Genomic DNA, 21,034 nt, shown 5'->3' on the forward strand with positions numbered 1-21,034 from the left:
TAGGCAAAGCTGTCTGTGGACCCAGGGGTTCTGTGGGTGCTCTTTACGTGGGTGTCCTCTCTTACTGAGGAAAGCATCTGAATAGTTTCATGTCACTACACATGCACTTGCCACAGCCCCAGAAGGGTACAGGTCAGGTCCATCTTTAATTCCACAAGCCTAGGTCTGGCTCAGAGTACCTTTAACATCTTAGCTGAATCAGTTGATGACAAAACTAATTAGCTGTCTTTCAGTTGATACTGTGTCCATCAACAGCATACCTGGCGATGGCTATGGAAACAGCAAGCCTTCTATAGAGAAGTTCTGAACCAAGACCATCGTAGGTAAGGCGGGGCTGCCTACCTGTGCATCTCCTGAAGGCTGGGGTAGCAGAGCCCTGAGTGGAGCCTAAAGTGATCCCCTGCCTGTTTCTGACTGCATCTGAGCGTCAGGCCACACAGTCTCCTCAAGATGCCCTGGAATGCTCCCAAGGCAGGTTTGGCAGGCAACAAATCAGAGACTCGTGTGGAATTGATGACGACTCTCATTCTATCTTTTGTACTGTGGTTGAGAGACATGATGAGATTCAGAAAATTGGTTCTGTGGCACATCAGCTCTCATGTCCCTGAGTTCCCTGCCAGCTCAGGAACCTCAAGACACTACCACCAACAGCATTCTTAGACACAGCTGAAGGCCAGAGTCCCGTTAAGTATTCCTGCTCTCATCTCTGGGGTCAGGGGTCAGACCTCATTTGTATCTCACCTACCAGCCTGGACAGTCAGAGTGACCAAAGCAGTGGATTGCTGTCCTGAGGAATCCGTCACCATCAGTTGGAACGTGTACTCTCCTTCCTGCAGCTCAGACAAGTGGAGGTATGGGGTCTGTGCTCCCTACACAACAGCAAAAATGACAACGAAAAGACGATCATTAAAGAAGCACAAGGAAACAGTGTACCATGACAGTTGTGGCTGGTTTTACTTAATGCAAACATCCTGCTTGAAAACAAGCCAGAGGTAATGGTTTAGGCCTAACACACCAGCTACTTGGTGTCCTAGTTAGGGTGTGTTTTTCCAACTTGATTCACACTATCTGGGTCATCTGGGAAGAGGGCACTGCAGTTGGGAAAATGCCTCTTATCAGATCAGCCTGTAGGCAAGTCCACGAGTGCATTTTCCTGACTAATGACAGATTTTAGAGAACCTAGCCCAGTATGGGTGGTGTCACACCTAGGCAGGTGGTTCTAGGTTGTGTGAGAAAGCAGGCTAAACGAGGTTGTTGTTGTTGTTGCTGTTGTTGTTGTTGTTGTTGTTGTTGTTGAGTCAGGCTCTCACTCACCCGGGCTGACCCTGGGTAATTGAAATTCTCCTGTCTCAGCCTCTCAAGTAACTGGGATAAAATGTTTCCAACAGTAGACCCAACTAAAAGTACATTTTTACTTTATCAAAATTCAATAGGAAGCAATTCACGGAACTGAGGATGTAGCTCAGTGGATAGAGTGTTTGCTTGGTATGCACAAAGCCTTGGGTTCATAAAACTGTAGTAGCTTACACGTATTTTTCTAGCTCTCCAGAGGTAGAGGCAGGAGAATCAGAAATTTAAGATAATCCTTGTCTACATAGTGAGCTTCAGGCCACCTCTTAGTGGTGATTAGACAAGCCTCCTCAAGCATCTGGGAGGGTGTTGTTGGAATTTCTGACCTCAATAAGCCCATATAAAAATTATTATAATTATTAGCTATAAGCCTAGATTGGGCAGAAATAACACTATACTAACTTATTCCCCAGCTATGAGACCCTTTGTTACTTGCAGTTTCTCCTGTACATGTGGTTCTGCTCTATCATGGCTTCCTCTTTTTCTTCTGTCCTCTCTTCTTCCTGTTTCATCTTCTCTTCTCTATTGCCTTCCCCTCTCAAACCTCTAGTCCCACCTTTCCCCTCCACTGCCCAATCACAGCTCTAGCCTTAATCAGCCAGTTAAAATGGGGAGAAGGTTCACAAGAGATCACCTGAATACATATGTGATAAACTGATTGGGGGGGACTCCTCTAGAGGAAATGAAATTAACATCAAAATACAAACAGCAGCAGGACAGCCCACCTCAGGAAGGTTTTTCTACATCAGGTTAATTGAAGTGGGAAGCAACACCCTAATACTGGTCAATGCCCTTCCACGGGCGGAGGCCCTGGACTGCAGAAAGAGAACAAAGTGGCCTGTGTACCAGCATCATACCCTCTCCTTCCTAACTGGGTGCACTGTGATTGAGTGCTCCAAATGTCTACCACCATGATGGACTGCACCTCAAACTGAATCCAGATAAGCACTTCCTTTCTTAAGTTATCTTTCTTGGGTCATAGAAAAGAGACAAAGACAAGTCCAGTAATCCACCTGGGCCATTAATTAGGTAATGGAAGGCCCAGTGACCTTGACTGAGTAGAGAGACAGTTTACCCAGAGCAAAGGTTTCAAAGTCATTGTGTCTTTAGACAAATGTACTTAAAAGTTTGAACAGACTGGGCAGGAGCTGTAGTCTCAGGTTTGATCCTTAGCACCCACCACACACACAACCCCAAATCACAAAGACATTCTTCAAAAAAGAAAGGACTAGATGCTAGAAGTAGACAAGATAGTGCAGGTTTCAGTAAATGGGGCAAACAAAATAACTACTTTTCTTTTTTTTCCAGCTGACCTCAAGATCTAGTTGAAACAATAGGATTGACTGCTTGTTTGCCAAATTGTGCTAACCTGGATATGTGTGAGCAAAGGAAGTAAACTTGGGGCAGATTTGTAAGATCAGATGCTCTTCCAACCATTTAGTGGTTTAAGAGATTTATAAAATACAATTTCTGATTTAACAACCTCCTTAAACCAAGAATAGATGAATGGGTGATAGATGATCGACAGACAGACAGAATAAAAGACTGCAGGCAGGATAGAGGACTTGCCTGCATGACCATCTCCTTGCTCTCACCACCAGGGTCTGGGAACCACTCATAGAGGACAATCTGGTGATCATCACTGCTCTGGTTCCCGTTCAGTATGATGGTGTTTTGGGGCAAAGTGATGGTCTGATTTGGTCCTGCATTGGCAACAGGTGGGTAGTCCAAAGAACCACGGATGATGAGGGCTGCAGTGGTGGAGTTAGTAGCGCCATCTGAGTCTGTGATGGTCAACCTATAAAGACAAAAGGAAGCTCGTACATCCAAGACTATGCCACACTTGGAAGTAAGTGGTCACCTTAGCCTGGTCAGACTAACCATTCCCAGAAGAGGTGAAGATGGAAACTTGAAAACTAGGTGAAGAAAAGCAAAGGAGGCAGGAGAATAGTTTTCTTTGCTTCTGTTGCCATAGGTTCATCTTATCTTTGAGTCATAAAATGTTCTCACATTATGGTTTAGCCTTTATGAATTTACTAGTCTCTGAGATGCTGAGTAGGAATTGCTTCCCCTCCAGGCAACCCAGAAGCTTCTCTAGACCACTCAATTCATTCTAAGATGTTAACAAGCATAACTCTCAAACCATGAACCAAACCCCTGGAATCTCCCCTATAAGAACTTCAATCCAAGTTAGGAAAAAAAAAAAAAAGGCTTAAAAGAGCACATGAGAAGAAGAGGCACTTGAATAGCACACTGTTCAGAGTGCTCATTTTGAGGCCAAGGACGTAGGGGAAAGATTTTATTTCCTTCTGCTTAGAGATACTGCTTTTATTTTTATAGAAAGTGTCGGTATTAAGAAAGAGTTAAAAGAGAGTAAACTGGGTAAACACAATAAAGGTGGAACCCACTTGCCTAAAAGTGTAGTTACCAGGATCTAGATTCGACAATCGTAAGAGTGGGGAATCGTCCAGAAAGGCCTCTCCTAGGAAGGGCCCGTCGACTTCTTCCCAGTGGTAACTCACAATTTCAGCATCATCTGTACTTTCTACAAAGACGAAGAAAACAAAATCCAAAGTGATTTATGGGGAATAAGATGAAAGCTTTATAACACACTGAACGTTTAAATGCATCTAGTATAAGTAACATTCACACAGATGTTGACCATATACATTATGAACCACAGCTGTCTCCCAGCCCCTAAATTGTCATCACTATTTTTCTAGATTTGCATAGGGTTGAGTGGAGCTATTCTGAGGTGTTGAATATTTAGGAAGCAAAGTGGTGGGTGCTGTAGCACAGAATGCAGTCCCTTAAAATTCTGCTCCTACTCACCTTGGCGACATGCTACCAATAGCTTCATATCTGAACTAAAGTTTCTACTATAAAGTTACTATATTAATGATTAAATGTAAGTCCAGAGACGACTGTGTCTTGCATGAAATTTCCCCACTTAAAAGATCAAACCAGGGAGGGTCTAAGTCATGTTGAAGACCTGAGCTCAATTGCTGGGACCCTCAAGGTGGAAGAAGAGAATTATGTACCAAAAGTTGTCCTCTGAACTCTTCATGTGTGTCCTGGTATGCACACTACACACACACACACACACACACACACACACACACACACACACACACACACACACACAAAGGCTGGAACTGCAGCTCAGTGATACAGTGCTTAACTACCATGCATGTGAAACCCTGGGTTTGATCCCTAGTAGTGGAGAAGGGGGCTGTGGCTTGGCATGGTAGTTCACTAACACTGAGGAAACTAAGGCAGGAGTATCTCCATGAGTTCAAGGCCAGACTGGGCTACATGGTAAGACCTTGTCACTGGGGATACAGTTAAGTGACAGAATGTTTGCCTAACATCTTCAAAGGTATGGTGGGGTCAGTCTCCATATCTCAAAAATGAACAAATAGTAAAAGAGACCAGCAATGTGCCATAAGCAAACATAGACCTAGAAGGAAACTGGCTTTTCATCAAATTCATTTAGGGAAATAAGTTTATGTGGCCAACTAATTATCTTGTATGGTTTTTGTAACTAAGCTAATCTGAATCAGAAGATTTAAAAAGCTGTGAGGTCTTTTCTCATACAATCATCTCCATTTAAAGTGTCCTTTGTCATCCAGGCATGAAGGTACATGAGCCTATAATTCCAGTCCTCAGCAAGGGGTCAAAAGATCATCAGGTGGTCAAGGTCAACCTTAAATACGTAGCACGTGTGGTAAAAGCCACATAAGAAAGCAAGCAAGCAAACAAACGAGCAAAGGTGCTGTATGTTCATGGTGGGGGGGGGATGTGGACATGACACCCAATAGCCTTCAGCAGTCCCATCGCTGTCACATCCACACCTGCACACTAGTAGACAGAGCAACACTCGGGAGCATCGGGTGTGAGCACGCCTTTTCCCTCTCAGCAGGACGTGGGGTTAACCTTGTGACTGGACTGGATGAACACAAACGCAGCTGCAGAGCACTTCACATTGTTAAACCAAACCGAACACTGGATGTGTTCACAGTATATTCTCATTTGTCTGGACATCGAGGTCACACCACCCTCATCCTCTACTTAAACAATAAGCTCTGAATAAATTAGTAAAGCGAGATACTGCCCACTGTCACTGAGGCCAACCCCATTTCATATTTAAAGGCTCTGTCCAATGGCTAATATTGCAACTGCTACATGATTCAGAAAAGAATCCTTAGTAATTATTTGAATTACAAATCAAATATCCCACCTTAATGGACATTGTATTTGTTTGTGTGTAGTTTGTTTTAGATGGTGTCTCACTTATCTCAGGATGTCCTGAAACTCCCTAAGTCACTGAAGATGACCTTGAATTCCCGACCCTCCTGCCTTTGCCACCCAAATGGCAGGTATGCTATCACTGCCAACTGGAAGCTGAAGAGCCTAGGACAGTTTATCATGGTGTAACTGTAAGTCTTCCTGGTCTTGACACAAAGCACTCAATCTGACAGTACAAACAGAAACCACAGAACATGGAGGGTACGCACGGCTGCCGTCAATCAGGGCTGAGGTCAAAGGCAAACTGAGCTCTTGTATCTGGGGAGAAACAATAGCTACAGGTGGCTGATTGATTCTTGCAGCTGTGGAACAAAAAAAAGACAGCAACTAAGCCTATACTGCACACACCAGTCAGACACAAGCAAAGGCACCCTATTTCTAAATGCTTACTCTAAACACCCTGTAGAGGTCTTCATACACATACTGCTGCCCCTCTCCTCCCCACACACCTCCCTGGGTCTCAACTGTGGAAATCTCCCCAAAGTGTCAAACCCTTCTTGTGGATTTTGAGCTTGTCTGTCTGTTTACAATTCTCTAGGTAATCCCAGACTCAAGGGATAAGTCATGAAATGTGTGCTGTGGTTACAGAAAAGAAGACTAGATTGTAGGGCCTTATTTATCCTAGGAGTAGTGGTTTGAAAAAGTTTTACCCCCATAGACTCCTGTGTTTTAATGCCAGGCAGGCCATAGGGAGTGGCACTACTAGGAGGTGTGGCCTTGTTGGAGGAAGTACATCTCGGCATAGGCAGGCTTTGAGGTCTTCTATGCTCAAGCTTTGCCCAGTGTGGAGTAAGAGCCTCCTCTGGCTGCCTGCTGAACAGTCTCTCCCTGCAGGTCAAGATGTAAAACTCTTGCCTCCTCCCACACCATGTCTGCCTACAAACTACCATGTTTCATGCCATGATGATCATGAACAAAACCTCTGAAACTAATTTTCATATTAAATCACCAATTAAATGTCTGGTGTATAAGAGGTCCTTTGGTCATGGTGTCTCTTCACAGCAATGGAAACCCCAACTAAGACACTGAGGTAGCCTCCAATTCACTATGGATGATATTAAAGTCCTGATCTCCCTATCTGTGCCTCCCAAATGCTAGAATTACCAGGTGAATGAATACAAGTGTATTCAGTGCTGGGTAAGCACTCTACAAACTACATCCTCAGACAATGAACAGGATCCCAAATCTTTGATTGAAGGTACTTGGCGCCACCACTAGACTTCAGCTGTATTAAGGAGACCATGGAGAAGGTAGAGATGCTGGCCACTGGAGAAATGGGCAGGAGGTGGAGTTTCTGCTAACATGCTGACGCAGGCCAATGGCTCATCTGAACTGATGGGTAAGTGGAAACTGGAAGCCAGGACATAGAGCAGGTGTACCCACCGGGACTGAAGGTCACCTGCTCTAATCCACGTGAATACACTTTATTATGACCCAGAGATGGGCTTGCTAATCGGCCCATGACATGCATGTGCCCCTTATTCTTTACATATATAGATGGATGCATTTGAAATATCCATGCTCCTACATGAGAGCTAAATCATAAGGAAAGAAAGTGGATAGAGTAAGTGTTGCACAGGGAGGGCCAAGGTACAGTTCGTCTTCATTTAAGAAGAGCAAGCAGTTACCTGGTATGCTTGAGTAGCCATGTCACAAGAATGCTAGAGTTATATAAAAGGCAAAAGAAAACAAAAAGACCAAACCGAATCCTGTGCATTTTCTCTACAATGGTACCTGTGGTGGTGTAAGGGGAATAGCTCCCACGAGCACATTGAATGCTTAGTCACCAGGGAGAGGAACTGTTGAGAAGGATTAGGAGGTGTGGCCTTGTTGGAGTGGGCGTGGCCTTGCTAGAGGAATCATGTCACTGGGGGTGGCTTTGAGGTTTCTGATGCCTACCCCAGGCTCAGTCTCTTCCCTCTCCCCACACCCACCTGCCTACCTGCTGCCTGTGGATCAGGATGCAGAGTGTCCAGCTACTCCTCCAGCACCGTACCATGACTGCCTGCATGCTGCCATGCTCCCTGCCACAATGACAATGACCTAAGCCTCTGAACCTGTAAGAAGCCCTTAAGTAAATGCCTTCTTTATAAAGGTTGCCTTAAAAGAGTTGGTCATAGTGTCTCTTCACGACTATACAAGTCTAACTTGTATAAACAAAAATAAAAGAGTATGTATTAAACATTGTCTGGCCCAAACTTCAAAAGGCAGTCCAAATATCTAGAAATTAGCTCAACCTGAGCTGTAAGATTTCTGTAAAGGACAGCATTCCTCAGGAACTTGTGAAGTCAGTTCCTCTCTATCTAAAAGGCAGAAGGAGCATATAGTTACCCTGTGGTGCCTATCAGCATTATCAAAGCCCATGCTGGCTTCTAGGCTCCCTCAGTATCTACACTAAAAACTTTCCCCTCCACCATACCATTGAGCAGTCATGTTGTCAGTTTATACCACCACGTCATCCAGGTGCCAGAACTTGAGACTAGCAAAGCCAAGATGCCATTCTCCTAACAGACTCACCTGGCATAACTGTGACATTGACATATCCTTCTCCAAATGCATTCTCACCAGAAACAGCCACTCTGAAGGCATAGAGACCCACAGACAACTGCAGGGTGAAAACAAACACACAGGTGAGCACCTAAAGACATGGGCATCTGCCTCCTAGAGAAGGATGCAGTGTCTCAAAGACTTGGGAGGAAGTTTCATTTCAGTCTGTCTAGAACCGCTACCCATTTGAGAGTTGCACTCTAGAATACCAAGTCACCTACGAAGGCCTTTTGCTTAGCTACAGATGTCACAGGCTTTAAATCAGCCAAGGACAGCAGCTCTCACCTGGGCATGTATGGAATCCTGCTGTACTTTGGTTTTTGTGAAGTGGGGGTGGGTCAGTGCTACAAGAGAGCCAAGGGCCTCACATATACTCAACAGGGACTCTATATTGATCAGCGAGAGAGTCTGGAATCACATATTTCTAACATTGTTACTGGCAGAGGTCTCAGTGCCACATACTAGCATGGTAATACAGAAATAGCTCAGTCACACAGCAATGGTGTGAGTTGGTAAGGCACTGGGATTGGTACAGCCTTGAATAGGAAGACATTAACCTCATAGGAAACCAGATCCCAAGCTTCCTCTTGCTGCCAAGGAAGTGGTTTGTGTCTTCTTGTGCATGGAGCAGTATTTGGCAATCTAAGCACCTTGGGAACTAGAATGGAACTGCTGGAAACTCATCGAACATACCTGGTGGACACGAGATATCTTGAACACTGTAAAGACTGAAAGAATTAGACTCAGGCTTTGAACTCACCACACAACATGTCTCTCCACCCCAGCCTCTTTCTCCAGAGCTGTTATTTTGAGCAATTTGAATGAAGAAAAGCTACTGGATGTCTCCTCATTTAATCATCCATCTGCCTGATTGAGCTTTAATTGTAAATTTCTGATCTTTTTTGAGTTGGGAAATCTGATTATGTCTCCAAAGCTGACCTTGAACTTCTAGACTCAAGCAATCTTCTTGCCTCACTTTCCCAAGTAGATAAAACTGCAGGCACATGCCATCATGCCTGCCTTCTTCAGTCTCTCTTAATCCTAACAGGGACTTTGCTAACTGAGCCATGCAACCTGCCTTGTTACTTACCTGAGAAAGGTGAAGAGTCGGCTTGTTTTCTTGTTTGATTTTACCTTGGAAGTCTACAGGATGGCTCATTAAACTCCATTCATAGGTGTAAGCTGTGTCTGAGGGGAAAATCAGAAGCAGGAATGCTTATCAGATCTGAGAGGTCACCTTACAACAGTGATTGCCTTAAACCAACAGCATCAACTGCCTTAGATACATAGAGCTCTGCTTCCAGCCCTCATCCCAGTGAGGAATCACAGGGTCTCTGTGTCTTTGCGAATAAAGAGAAACAATCCCAAAAACAAACTGATCCCAAAAGCACATAAATGATAGAAAATAGAGATTAAAAATTAAACCTCCCCAACCTCACTGTCAGCATTTGAAAACCTTCCTTCTGGGCTGTTGTCAACCCCTGATTATCCTTATAATTCCCTCTTGTGTTATTTTGAGACAGGCTCTCACTATGACTTCTGGCTGACCTGGAACTCACTATATAGTAGATCAAAGTGTCTTCAACCTCACTGAGATCTGAATGCCTCAGCCTCCTGTGTGCTGAGAGCAAAGGTGCCGAGAGCCACACCCAACTCTACACACATTTACACTGTATAATCCACTGTAGTTTTCCTCCTTTTGGTAAAAGGCAAATAGAGTTCGACTCATTTGTTTTTATAGGGGTTTATTTAAACACACAAAGTTACCTAAGCACCTCTACCTTGATGAAAGCTGTCTGAAGCTTTTTGATAGGAGGGTGGTGTCTCAGCTCATCTCAAGGACTGAGATGCAACTGACAGGCATGACTGTCCACTGTCTCTGTGTATGAAGTGACTGACCCATGTGACCTGACTGAGGATCAAATTGCACTGACAGGTTGTAGGGATGGTTCCGAAGCTCAGAATAGTGGGTTGCTGGGTGAAGGGAAGGCAAGCACTTACACCTTGGCCCTGTACTTAAATGTCTGTGTGTGGGTATTTTATGGGTGTTTGTGTGTATGTACATATGTGTATGATATATGTGTGTGGAGTGTATGTGAGTGTAAGTGTACATGTGTGGCGTAGTCAGAAGACAGACTCAGGTGTTAGTCATCTACTTCCAACTTGTTTGAGATGGGATCACTTGGCATTCATCTGTGCAAGAGCAAGAGATAGGCCAGGCCAGGTCTTAGCCTCTCTCTCCCTCCCATTGTGCCACCAGAGTGCTGAAATTATGATTCGTGCTAGCATCTGGGGATCTGAACACAGATTCTCAGGCTTACACTTTGTCCACAGTCCCTCACAAGCCCTGACACTTTTGAGCAGCTGGGCTGGAGTATTTTTGAGAGTCTCTCAACTGTGTTGTTAAAAACCACAGCATCTGCAAGCAAGCCTCCCACTGCACGTCAGCCCCTCTCCTCACAGTGGATCTTCCTGGCCTCTGTGGGTTGTCACAGACAGATCAAGGTCTTGCATGCGGCAACCCCTCCTCTCTGATATAATACTGTGACCTTCCAACCTGACCAGTTAAAGATTATGAATGACATTTAACTTCTTTAGACAACTACTGCATTTACCCTACCTCAGCAAAACTTGACCATCACCCACCGTGGAATATTGAGAGAATGCCCGAGCTCTACCAGTCTGAGTCACCAAGAATACCAGACTCTCACCTGCAGGGGGCGCTGGCTCAACAGAGGCCTTCAGTTCTGCTTCTCCATTGGGTAAGGTTAGTACTAAGTTATCTCCAGCAGACACAGCAAGAGCCTTTACTAAAAGTTAATTAGAAACAGTGCATGTCATTATCCAATACAATGAGATTAACTATGTCTCCGTAAATATACCTGTTCTGAGAATGATCATGCCTCATATAATTTTACCTAAGGCACCCCACCTTGGGCCAGTGTGCTCTGTTATATTGCAAGATAGGCCTGGTAAGTTTAAAACTTCCTACATGAGTTGGCATTGTGAAGAAAATACTCATTCTGAATGAGCCAATGTGTTGGGTGGCAGTTTTACCAGTAGGTGAAGGACCAGCGATTGTGTTTTCTCTGTTGCAACCAGCTTTTTCCTGACTCCCTGGTGAGCCGTCCTTACTTACACCAAGGCCAAGAGTGCTCATAAGTGTCTCAGTGTCATTAGCTGGGCTCAGAGCCAGGAACTCCTCATAAATGACTGCTAATGGCCTTGCTCTTGGAGCTTTTCCAACAGGAAATCCAGGCACGCTCAGGACCTGAAAGGTACTTTAACTCCAGCAGCAAGGGCATTAACTTTCATCAAAAGCAGTTCCCTACTAATGCAGCAAAGCTCATTTACTGTACAACCTGAATGGCATTGCTACAGTCCTGCTATGGCGCTGTAGGTTTGCCTCAATTGGCATTAGCTTCACTGTCATTCATGATTTGGTTCAGAATAAACTATTTGGATTGAGTTTTCTGGGACTCTAGCCACCCCACGCCCCTGCCACCATCCAAGCTTATTAAGAGCTGTGTCATTCTCAAAGATACCCCAATATTCTGATATTACCATTAGCAGCCAGGGATCCCAATCCCAGCTTCTCTTCCCCACACAGCTTCTCTTTCACCACAATCCTCTCCTTACTAAGTTCAGGATCAAAGTCAATAAAGTGGAGGTTAAGGAACAGCAGAGAAACAGAACTGAGTAGGACCAGTTTAGGGTGCCCCTGGGATACCAGTCAGGTCTCAAATGTAGCTGAGCCTTTATGGTGGTGGAATTACTATTATTTGAGACAGAATTGTATACAGCCCAGACTGTCTTTTATTCTGTATGTAGTCAGGAATGATCTTGAACTCCTGGCCCTCCTGCCTCCATTTCCCGAGTGCTGGATGATAGACTTGCACCTTCACAGTCACCCTTTGAATTGAGCTGTAGCTATAACCATCCTCATACTCGAGTTGATGTTGGATGCATTAATCCCCACTGACCTTCTGGACAATGGGTCTTATTTTGGTTTTTATTTAATTTTCTTGTCACTGTAGTAAAATACCTGGCAGAAGCAACTTGAGGAAGGAAGGGTTTATTTTGGCTCACAGCATACACAGGTACACAGTCCATCAAGGCAGGGAATGCAAAGCAGCAGGAGTGTGAGGCAGCTGATCACACTGTGTCCACAGCCAGGAAAGATGAATGCTGAGGCTCAGCTCACTTTCTTCCTTTTTTATGCGGTTCAGTCTGACCCACCTCATTGAACCTAATCTGCTGGGGGGGGGGGGGCATGTAGAAAGGGGAGGGGCAGCCTTGGCTGTTCTTCATTCTTTTTGGATCCTCTTGAGGCAGCACAGAGGGAATGCGTCAGCAGAGGTAAGACTTGGTCTTACAAGGTATTTAGGGTGACTGTATACCTGTCTTAAGTCTAAGTCAGTTTGAGTCAGTAACTGACCTACCTGAGTTCCACTGAGGCCAAAAACTGCAGTCTCTGGCATTTAGCACCTCATCATAAAACACCAAGGGATTGAGTAAAGTAGCCTTTGTTCTGTCTCTTCAGGAACTGCATGGCTCTAACTCCCTGCCTGTTAGTTGAAGTTCCAGGAAGAAAAAGGGACACACTGAAAAGTGATTTCAGCTTTATTTCTATGTTCTCTCTAAAATGTTTACTATGGAAGTTCTCTAAGAAAAGTGGATGAGGGAATTAAGCAAAGGATTAATTGCTAGAGCCTTTTCCCTCTTGTCTAGATGCCTCTCACCTGTCAGGCTAAGGGAAGTTTGGATCAATAAACTTCTATTGAACCAAGAGAAGAGAGTCACACAGAAAGAAAAACTTCTACACAAGCAAATATGGATTAAACCCACATAAATTCATATAAAGATCCATGTATATACATTCATAAATCTCCATTCAAACCAGCTGAACCAAGCTTACATGCTATCTCATAATTACATACTTACACACACACACACACACATACATGCACACATACACACACACTCATATTTACATGAATATACATGTAAATACATGGAGCAAAAGACCAAGTGCCAGAACAAAAAGTATTCTGGATGAAAAATGAGCTCTAATCTTTACTGCATAGGGAAAGAAAAGGTTTCTACTCTTTTATTGCTAAATGAATTAAATCCAAGTCTGTAAGAAGAAAGTTTTGTCCTCTTTAATAAGAGGAAACCTTCCTTGCTATTAAAACCTGTTCTGTCCCATGGTAAGGAGAAAGCTGCCTATTCCTTCTGTTTTCTCCTCAGCTTCTTTTTTCTTTCACTCTGCATTCTGCATATTGCTCTCTTAATATTTTAAGTTGCTTCATAATTTCTAAGTTATTCCACTTTGCATTCTCCTTCTAATTTTGCTCTCTCCTCCCGCTCTGATGTAACAATGCTCTTACTCTCAAATGCCATGTTCCCAAATGCTATCTCTCCAATGTTATAACCTCCAATGTTGTCTTTTCTAGTCTTTTTGTACCTTTTCTAGGAGAAAAGATCACATGGTTTTCCCAAGCATCCACCTTCTTTTTTTTTTTTTTAACAAAAGTTCACTAGAAGTTCAAACATAAATTGAGTAAGAAGTTTACACAGAGAATGTTTACATGCATATCCATTAGGAGCAAGTATCTGGCCAAACATTCATCATCTGTCACCAGCTCTACAGGTTCATAGAGAGTTAAAAATCATAACTTCTATGACTAAGTTATTAGTAAAGTTTTATATAGATAAACCCAGTCAATATTTTATCTTCTGTCCTTGTACCTATAGTAAATGATTAGTTCCTTTTTTATGACCTTTGGTTAATAGTTTTACAACCTCTTGGAATGTGCTCTAAATTGCAGATGCCTGCTTGCTATCACACAAGCAATTAACTCATGACACTTGAAGACTAGCAGAGTTCTCTTTGCAGTTTTGACATCAAAAAGGAGTTAATAGCAATCCTATTATAAAAGAGCTTAATAATTACCAATATAATTTTAGGAATTCCTACAATATCATCATTAAGAATTAAGAAATTGTCTATCTGTCTATATAGCATAACTACAAGACAGTACAATTTTGTTGTTCTGCAGAAATCTGCTCAAAAGGGTAGCCTAATGCTAGTGATTGCAATATATATATATATATATATATATATATATATATATATATATATATATATAAACAGGAAAAGCATAAAATAGCAGGAATCTTTCCTAAAATGAAGTCTCCTTGGTCTTGTCTGTAGAAGCAAATCCATCATTAACTGTACAGTCCATGGCAGAAGCATCTCAGGAAGATCGCCTGCTAGTTTTTAGCTTCTCCTTAATGGCTCCTGGCACTAATCTAGATAATCCTTCCTATTCTAGGCTCCTACCTTGCCCTCTTCACTCGCCAAACCAGCTCTAGCCAAACAATCTCCTTCTGGTTCTTCCAAAATGTTGTTAAGTCTTGACCTCTCTTCCACACATGATAGAAGAGATCACTCATGGTGCTGAGATTCAGAAGTCAACACTCTCAAGACGAGTGCTTTCCCATGGAGAGGAGCATTGGAAACTAGAGAACACTGCAGGCACTTCTGACCTGCCATGTTTCTTCTGCTTCCAGCATCAGGACAGGCTTTTTGCAGTTTCCTCATCTCCCCATTGAGATCACCCCAAATAGAAATACAGCTGCCTTTTGTTCTTGCTAAAAGCTCATTAACCAGAAATACATACAACACTCAGTCCTTTTAGAATATGTATTGCTTCACTATATAGAACAGGCTAGCCCCATGTGAGCTGGTTCACCCTAACCCCCCCCCCCCGTCCCTCCTACAGAAGGTTTCCTGGCACTCCTGGGAGGTCAGGTAACCTTCCTGTGCTGCCATAGCATCCTCTAACAGGGTTGAGGATTGAGTATCAGAGCCACCCATCTACCTCCTCTTGCTCTGTAGAGCCACAGAGGGAAAAGGCAGCATGTGACTCAGCATGTGATTCATCTCTTCCTCTGGTTATAATAGCACTGTGGCAGTTATGTCTCAAGGCTGGGGCCAAAGGGAGGACTAAACCATAAACATTGTCACTGGTAGATCCTTTAAATGTCTTCTAATTATATTTTTCAAAAGTTACCTGTCCTGGAAGTGGTAGGTGACAAGGGCCACGAAGGTGAGATCAGCCCAGGGAGGACTGTACTGGCAGGAAATGTTGGGGTGCCAGGATCTCTGCTCCATGGAGTGACTGTAAAAATGGAGCTCTTTTCCACCGTGGTTGGGCTAGACTCCAGGCTGGCAGGGGAAGGATTATGGGAAGGCATTGGAACCTGTAGGATAAATTAAAAAGGGTATCTTGTTATGAAAAAATTGTCTATTTGGGTTGAACAATAAGAAAGCTGAGCAGTGGATTGTTTGTGCCCACCCTCTCCAAATTCATACACTTAAACCCTGACGCCCCTGGGATGGTTTTCAGGTGAGGGGAGGTAGAGTAGGTAGTCAGGTCACTGGGGTGAGAACACTCATAACAGAACCAGTGCCTTCATTACAAGAAGACAGAGCTGGTTGGTGGCACAGGCTCCTAGTTAGTGTACTCAACAGGTACTCGTAGGTAGATGACCTAGGAAGAGGAAGCTCTGGCTTCTTTCCAAACTGTCTGCTTAGAGAAGGAAACACAGCAAAAGAATGCTGTTCTGTTTTCCAGTGAGGCTCTGACAGACATTCATCCTCTGGCATAGGCCTGAGGTAGCTAACACCCTTTGGAGAAACCTCCTTGGGTTCCTCTAGCCTGAAAAGAGTCTGGCAGAGCTTAGCCCTGTGTTCCTTGCCTTGCCTATCCCAGCATATCTCAAGCACACCCACCTTTTTTCCAGAACTATTGTTTGGTTGCTCTTGGAGCTGTAAAGTCTCTTCTCCCTCCAGTCCCTCTTCTGTAGGTGATGCAGTCACAGAGGAAGGCCACATACTGCTCATTTCAGAGTGTCTGGGTGTAGGGGACCAAGTTGACTCATTCAGGGACTGCAGCTGCTCCTGGTCCAGTGGGTAGGGCGTGAGGTCCTGCAGCTTCTCTGTGGAAGCAGCTGAGTTGTCTCCCGTAGCTGAAGCATTGAAATCTCCATCACTGCTGGGCAGCAGGCTCCAGTCGGGGTACTCTGCGCTGCCTCTGGGGTCTTGTTGGTTGGAGGGTTGCAGGAGGCCCCGCTCCAGTTCCTTGTAATCATCCGAGTACTCAGCAGTCTCCTCTGGCCCCCCATCTTTGCCTAGAAAGGGCAAGTCCTTCCTGAGGTCCTCAAGGGAGTCTCCCCAAGCTCCTGAAGGGGAGCCCCTGCCTAGCATCATGTCTCCATAGTCCAGCAGCTGCCCAGACCTCTGGACAGGTCTGCGCACGAAAGTGAGGTAAGATCGGATGGGGCCTGTGGTCCTGGGCTCGCAGTTCTCCGGGCGCATGCAGTTCACCAGATAGCAGCTGCCCTCAAACCACCAGGCCAGGTCACAGCTGGGCAAGTCACAGCAAGCTGCTGTACAGTCTCCCACAGAGAAGGTGTGAGACACCCGCATGATTCTAATGCTTTCCAGGTTAGGTGAAATGATGGCGTCGGAGTAAGTCCTGCCCTCAGAGCACTGCTGAGAGCTGCCACCTGAAGACCAGAGTGGTACATGACTCAGTACAAAAAGTCAGATTGGTAAGCAGACAAAAGAACTGCTCAGATCTCAAAAGAGGAAACACAAATGACCCATAAATATCCGAGCTGCATCATACGCCTGGAATATAATCCCAGTACTTTGGAAGTGGAGGCAGGAGGATCAGGAGTTCAAGGTCATCCTTGAGAGCTGGAGGCCCACGTGGGTGGGTTACATGGGACCTGGTCTCAAGAAAACATCAAACCCAAGTTCATATGCAGAATCTAGATTTAAAGATGTGGGACTTTTATGCACATATATGCATATACACATATGACTTGGGAGTACTGGAAGAGGAAGGTTTTGAAAGGAGAGGGAGGAAAAGGATAATGGCAGGAAAGGCTGACAGACCACCATGCTTTCTCTCATATTCAGAATGTAATATACATACACACATACATTCATATCCCAGGGAAGCCACTCAGAAAACCAGAGGCTCCTCCATCCCTGGCTATTCAGTCAGCCATCAACACTCCCTACAGAAGGGTCCGCTGCATGTTGCTTCCATCCAGATATCACCTGTCTTTCCACCAATTCATCCATAGTTCACTCACTCACTCATCCATCCACCCACTGCCTTGTCCACCTACCCTCTATTCTTCCTTTTCTCTCTCCACCCCTCTATTCTTTCTCTCCACATATGGTTTTCCAACTAGCATGCACCTTTTTGCCTACACATTCTATCTCCTCATAGAATTACATTCTTCCTACTGTTTCCCCTTTTATGTAATTTACAACAACCCTTGTGTAAAAATTAGTTACAGAAGTAACAGAAAAGTATCTTTGTTTTATTGATGTTGTTAATAGATTTTTTTAATCTCACAGGCTGATGATAGATCATATGAAATGAAAATGTCCAAGATAAAAAAAACTTGTCCTCAGTACATATGTCTAATCAAATTTTTGTTTGTTTGGTTTTCGAGATGGGCCTCACTTCGTAGTCCTAGCTAACCTGGAATTCACAGGGACCCATCTGCCTCTGTTTCCCAAGTGCTGGCATTAAAGGTGTGCAGCACTGTGACTTGTTTTACATTCCCTTTGGTTTTACTCAGATTCTCAATAATAAAATATTCATCTTTCTACAGAGTCACTACAGTGGGCACTGGCATATACTGCATGGAGTGTGGCTTCTTGGTTTCTGTGACAAAACAACAGAAGCAGACCTCAATAGCATGGGAGTCCCTTCCTAGTAAGGGATGATTGTTCACAGTTGTTTTTGATAACTGTTGCTTTAGTCACAGACAGTTTCTAACAGAAAACACATGAAAATGGCTGCATGGTGCGTTGGAACCACCTTTTGTGTAACCCGTACATAGATCACTGTAATAGACAGATTTTTAGTAGCACAGTGGCAGGTGTCTCGTTAGCATGGTAGGTAGATTAGCAGTATCATAACACAGGGCCAGAGCCAGGAAGATTGCTCAGAGGGTAAAGATGCATGCTTCCAAGACTGATGGCCTGAATCCATACGGTAGGAGAAGAGAGGAGAAGAGAATTAGAGAATTGAATTCCATGAGCTGACCTCCACCACACACAACACACACACACACACACACACACACACACACACACACACACACATACATTAAATGAGCAAATGCAACACAATGCCAAATATCAGATCTATGGAAAGACTATTTCATCCAATGTAAGAGAATTTAGAACTGCTACACATATTCCTTTTCCAATTTAAAAAAAAAAAAAGGAACAGGTGAAGCTGATGTCTCAAATACAAATCTAGTTTGTAAATCATACAAGTAGTTTTGGTCTATCATTTTTCTGAGAAGAGCTAGATCCAGGATATAGAGGAAAGACTAATTTACTAGAGCTGAACACCACAAAAGCCACACCTCCTAGGAAGAGCAAGAGAGGATGGAGAGCACAGGTAAGGAACCCCTACCTCTCCAAAACATTGCCTTTTTATGACATCTCTACTTGACCTATACGTAGACCAAGCCAGAAGTTTCTTCCTGACCCAGATGGTCTGATGTGCTTTCATTCCCTTAAAGACATGTGTCCTGTCCTGCAGCAAGTGAATCACAGCAAAAGCATGTTTAATGGCTGGCCTGGAAACCATAAACCACGGAAGCCAACCTTTACAGGTCGCTCAGGAAATGACGATGGTTACCTAATGACTTCCTACCTGCCATGGCTGCCAGCAGCAGCAAGGAAGACAGTACTCCTGGTGGGGACACCATTCTGCCTCACACAGGATGAGGCTTCCAAGGCAGTGGATTTAGAAAGACTCTCTTTGATGGTTGATGAGCCAGTCAGATGTAGCCTTCTAGAACTTCAAAGAAAACAGAGACAAAAAAGAAGAAAGGATTAGGTAAATGTGGAATGAAACACATGGCCCTATCATGTATTCATGTTAGTGGAGAGCTGTCCTGTTTACAGATAGAGTCATATCCCAAGCAGCCATCTCTCCAGAGAAGTGTGTTAAAATGCCCAGGACAGTTGATTCCTCAGAAGACCCAAAACAAGCTGAGCACAGCAGCACACGCCTTTAATCCAGAACTCTGAAGGCAGAGGCAGGTAGATCTCCATGAATTTGAGGCCAGCCTGGTCTACATAGTAAGTTCCAGAACAGCCAGAGCTAAATAATGCCTCACAAAACAAAACAAAAAGCAAAAAGTTTTATGACAGCTCACTCTACAAACAGAAAACAAAGTCCAATCAATTGAGAAAAGCAAGGCTCTATCACAGTGTCTTATGGCAAAGGAGTTAACCACTGTCAATTGTGTTTAGCAGAGGAGAGGCAAAGGCAGAAGAGAGGAAATGCTATTTAGTGGATAAAGGGGAGGCTTTGGGCGTGTTGGGAGAGGAGGCTGCTACTATGGGAGACAGTCCTGGCTAGCTAGAAGTAGAGCATCCAGTGATTAGTATGAAGAACTGTACATCCGAAAGGAGGGAGCCTCAATTAAGAAAATGCCTCCATAAGATAGGACTGTAGGCAAGCCCTGTGGGGCATTTTCTTAATTAGTAACTGGTGTAGGTGGGGCCATCCCTGGACTAGTGGTCTTGGGTTCTATAAAAATAATGGTCTGAGCAAGCCATGGCGAGCAAGCCTGTAAGCAGCACCCTTCTGTGGTCTCTGCCTCAGCTGTTGCCTCCAGGTTTCTGTCCTGTTTAAGTTCCTGTTCTGACTTCCTTTGATGATGAACAATGATATGGAAGTGTAAGACAAACAAGACCTTTCCTCTCCAACTTGATTTTAGGTCATGGTGTTTCATGGCAGCAATAGAAACCCTAACCAAGGCAGGAGTGTATTTGCTTTGTCTGGTTAGTTCCAAGCTAGGAAAGGGGGTTTAAAAATTAAGGAAGTGATCAATTCGTGGGTCCTGCATACTTTGAGCTAACTGATGTAGGAGGCATTATGTAGCCTCATGAAGTAATGGAGATGGCAATCCACTTCCCAGAAGTCTTTTGGCAGGCTGGCTTCCTGGACTGTTTGTTATAGATAAAGGCTTAGGTTCCTGGGCAGGTTTTTGTGATTTGCGGGTCAGAGTTCTGCTTTTATATACGTCCAGCTACTAGCATTCATATCTTCAGTGTCTCGGAGCTCATATGCCCTGTTCTTTCACTTCTAACACAACATGTTCTTTACTTACCAGGATCTCTTAGAATTACAGATGGCCAAGTGGTAAAGGAGCTATGTTGTTGCTGCTGTTTGTTTATGGGTTGTAAAGTGTTTAGGTTTGCATAAAGTCATGGTAGACATAAAGAAAATAAGAGCTGTTTTACTGAACCTTAAAATCCATTAAAACCAAAACCCTTTGGCCATCTACTGATTAATTTTTTTAAGAGGCAAACACAGTCTGGATCCTGACATCATCCATTTGATCACTACCATATTCTCCCTTAGGGAATAAAATGTTAATCCCAGCTCTCAGGAGGCAGAAACAAGATGATCACAAGTTCAAGACCAGCTTGGGCTACATGAAACTCTGCTTCAAGAGAGACAAAACATCCTTATGGCTGGAGAGGTGGCTCAGGGGATCAGCAGGACCTGCTGATGGGTAGAATGGAAGGTGGAGCTAAGGACACCCAGGGGAGTCAGCAAACACAAGAACAAGTGCCATTACACAGAGTGGGAAACAGTTGAAGAGAAATGTGTGGGAGCTGTTATGCAGGACATTGTGGACAGCCACCTCAACCCAAGACTTCCTCTGAGGCCTGGGTGAAAGGACAGAGAGAAATTTAGTTCTG

General features: G+C 44.1%; 1 protein-coding gene across 7 annotated transcripts in view; it reads right to left on the reverse strand.

Moving 5' to 3' along the window:
- Kiaa0319 (KIAA0319 homolog) overlaps window positions 1-21,034 on the reverse strand; it is a 67,525-nt gene that overhangs the window by 36,966 nt on the left and 9,525 nt on the right. For 5 of the 7 annotated variants that reach the window (XM_006253936.5, XM_063276602.1, XM_017600604.3 and 2 more), the window contains 10 exons: window positions 18,969-19,115; window positions 16,007-16,782; window positions 15,285-15,474; window positions 10,917-11,015; window positions 9,296-9,393; window positions 8,176-8,263; window positions 5,868-5,960; window positions 3,763-3,895; window positions 2,920-3,148; window positions 746-869 (listed from right to left, as the gene is read on the reverse strand). In XM_006253936.5, the coding sequence (XP_006253998.1) occupies window positions 746-869; window positions 2,920-3,148; window positions 3,763-3,895; window positions 5,868-5,960; window positions 8,176-8,263; window positions 9,296-9,393; window positions 10,917-11,015; window positions 15,285-15,474; window positions 16,007-16,782; window positions 18,969-19,023 (1,885 nt within the window). In that variant the 5' untranslated portion in view covers window positions 19,024-19,115. The other 2 variants (XM_063276605.1, XM_063276606.1) reach the window with 2 other exon arrangements.

This window comes from Rattus norvegicus, chromosome 17 (genome assembly GCF_036323735.1).
Source record: "Rattus norvegicus strain BN/NHsdMcwi chromosome 17, GRCr8, whole genome shotgun sequence".
Lineage (NCBI taxonomy): Eukaryota > Metazoa > Chordata > Mammalia > Rodentia > Muridae > Rattus > Rattus norvegicus.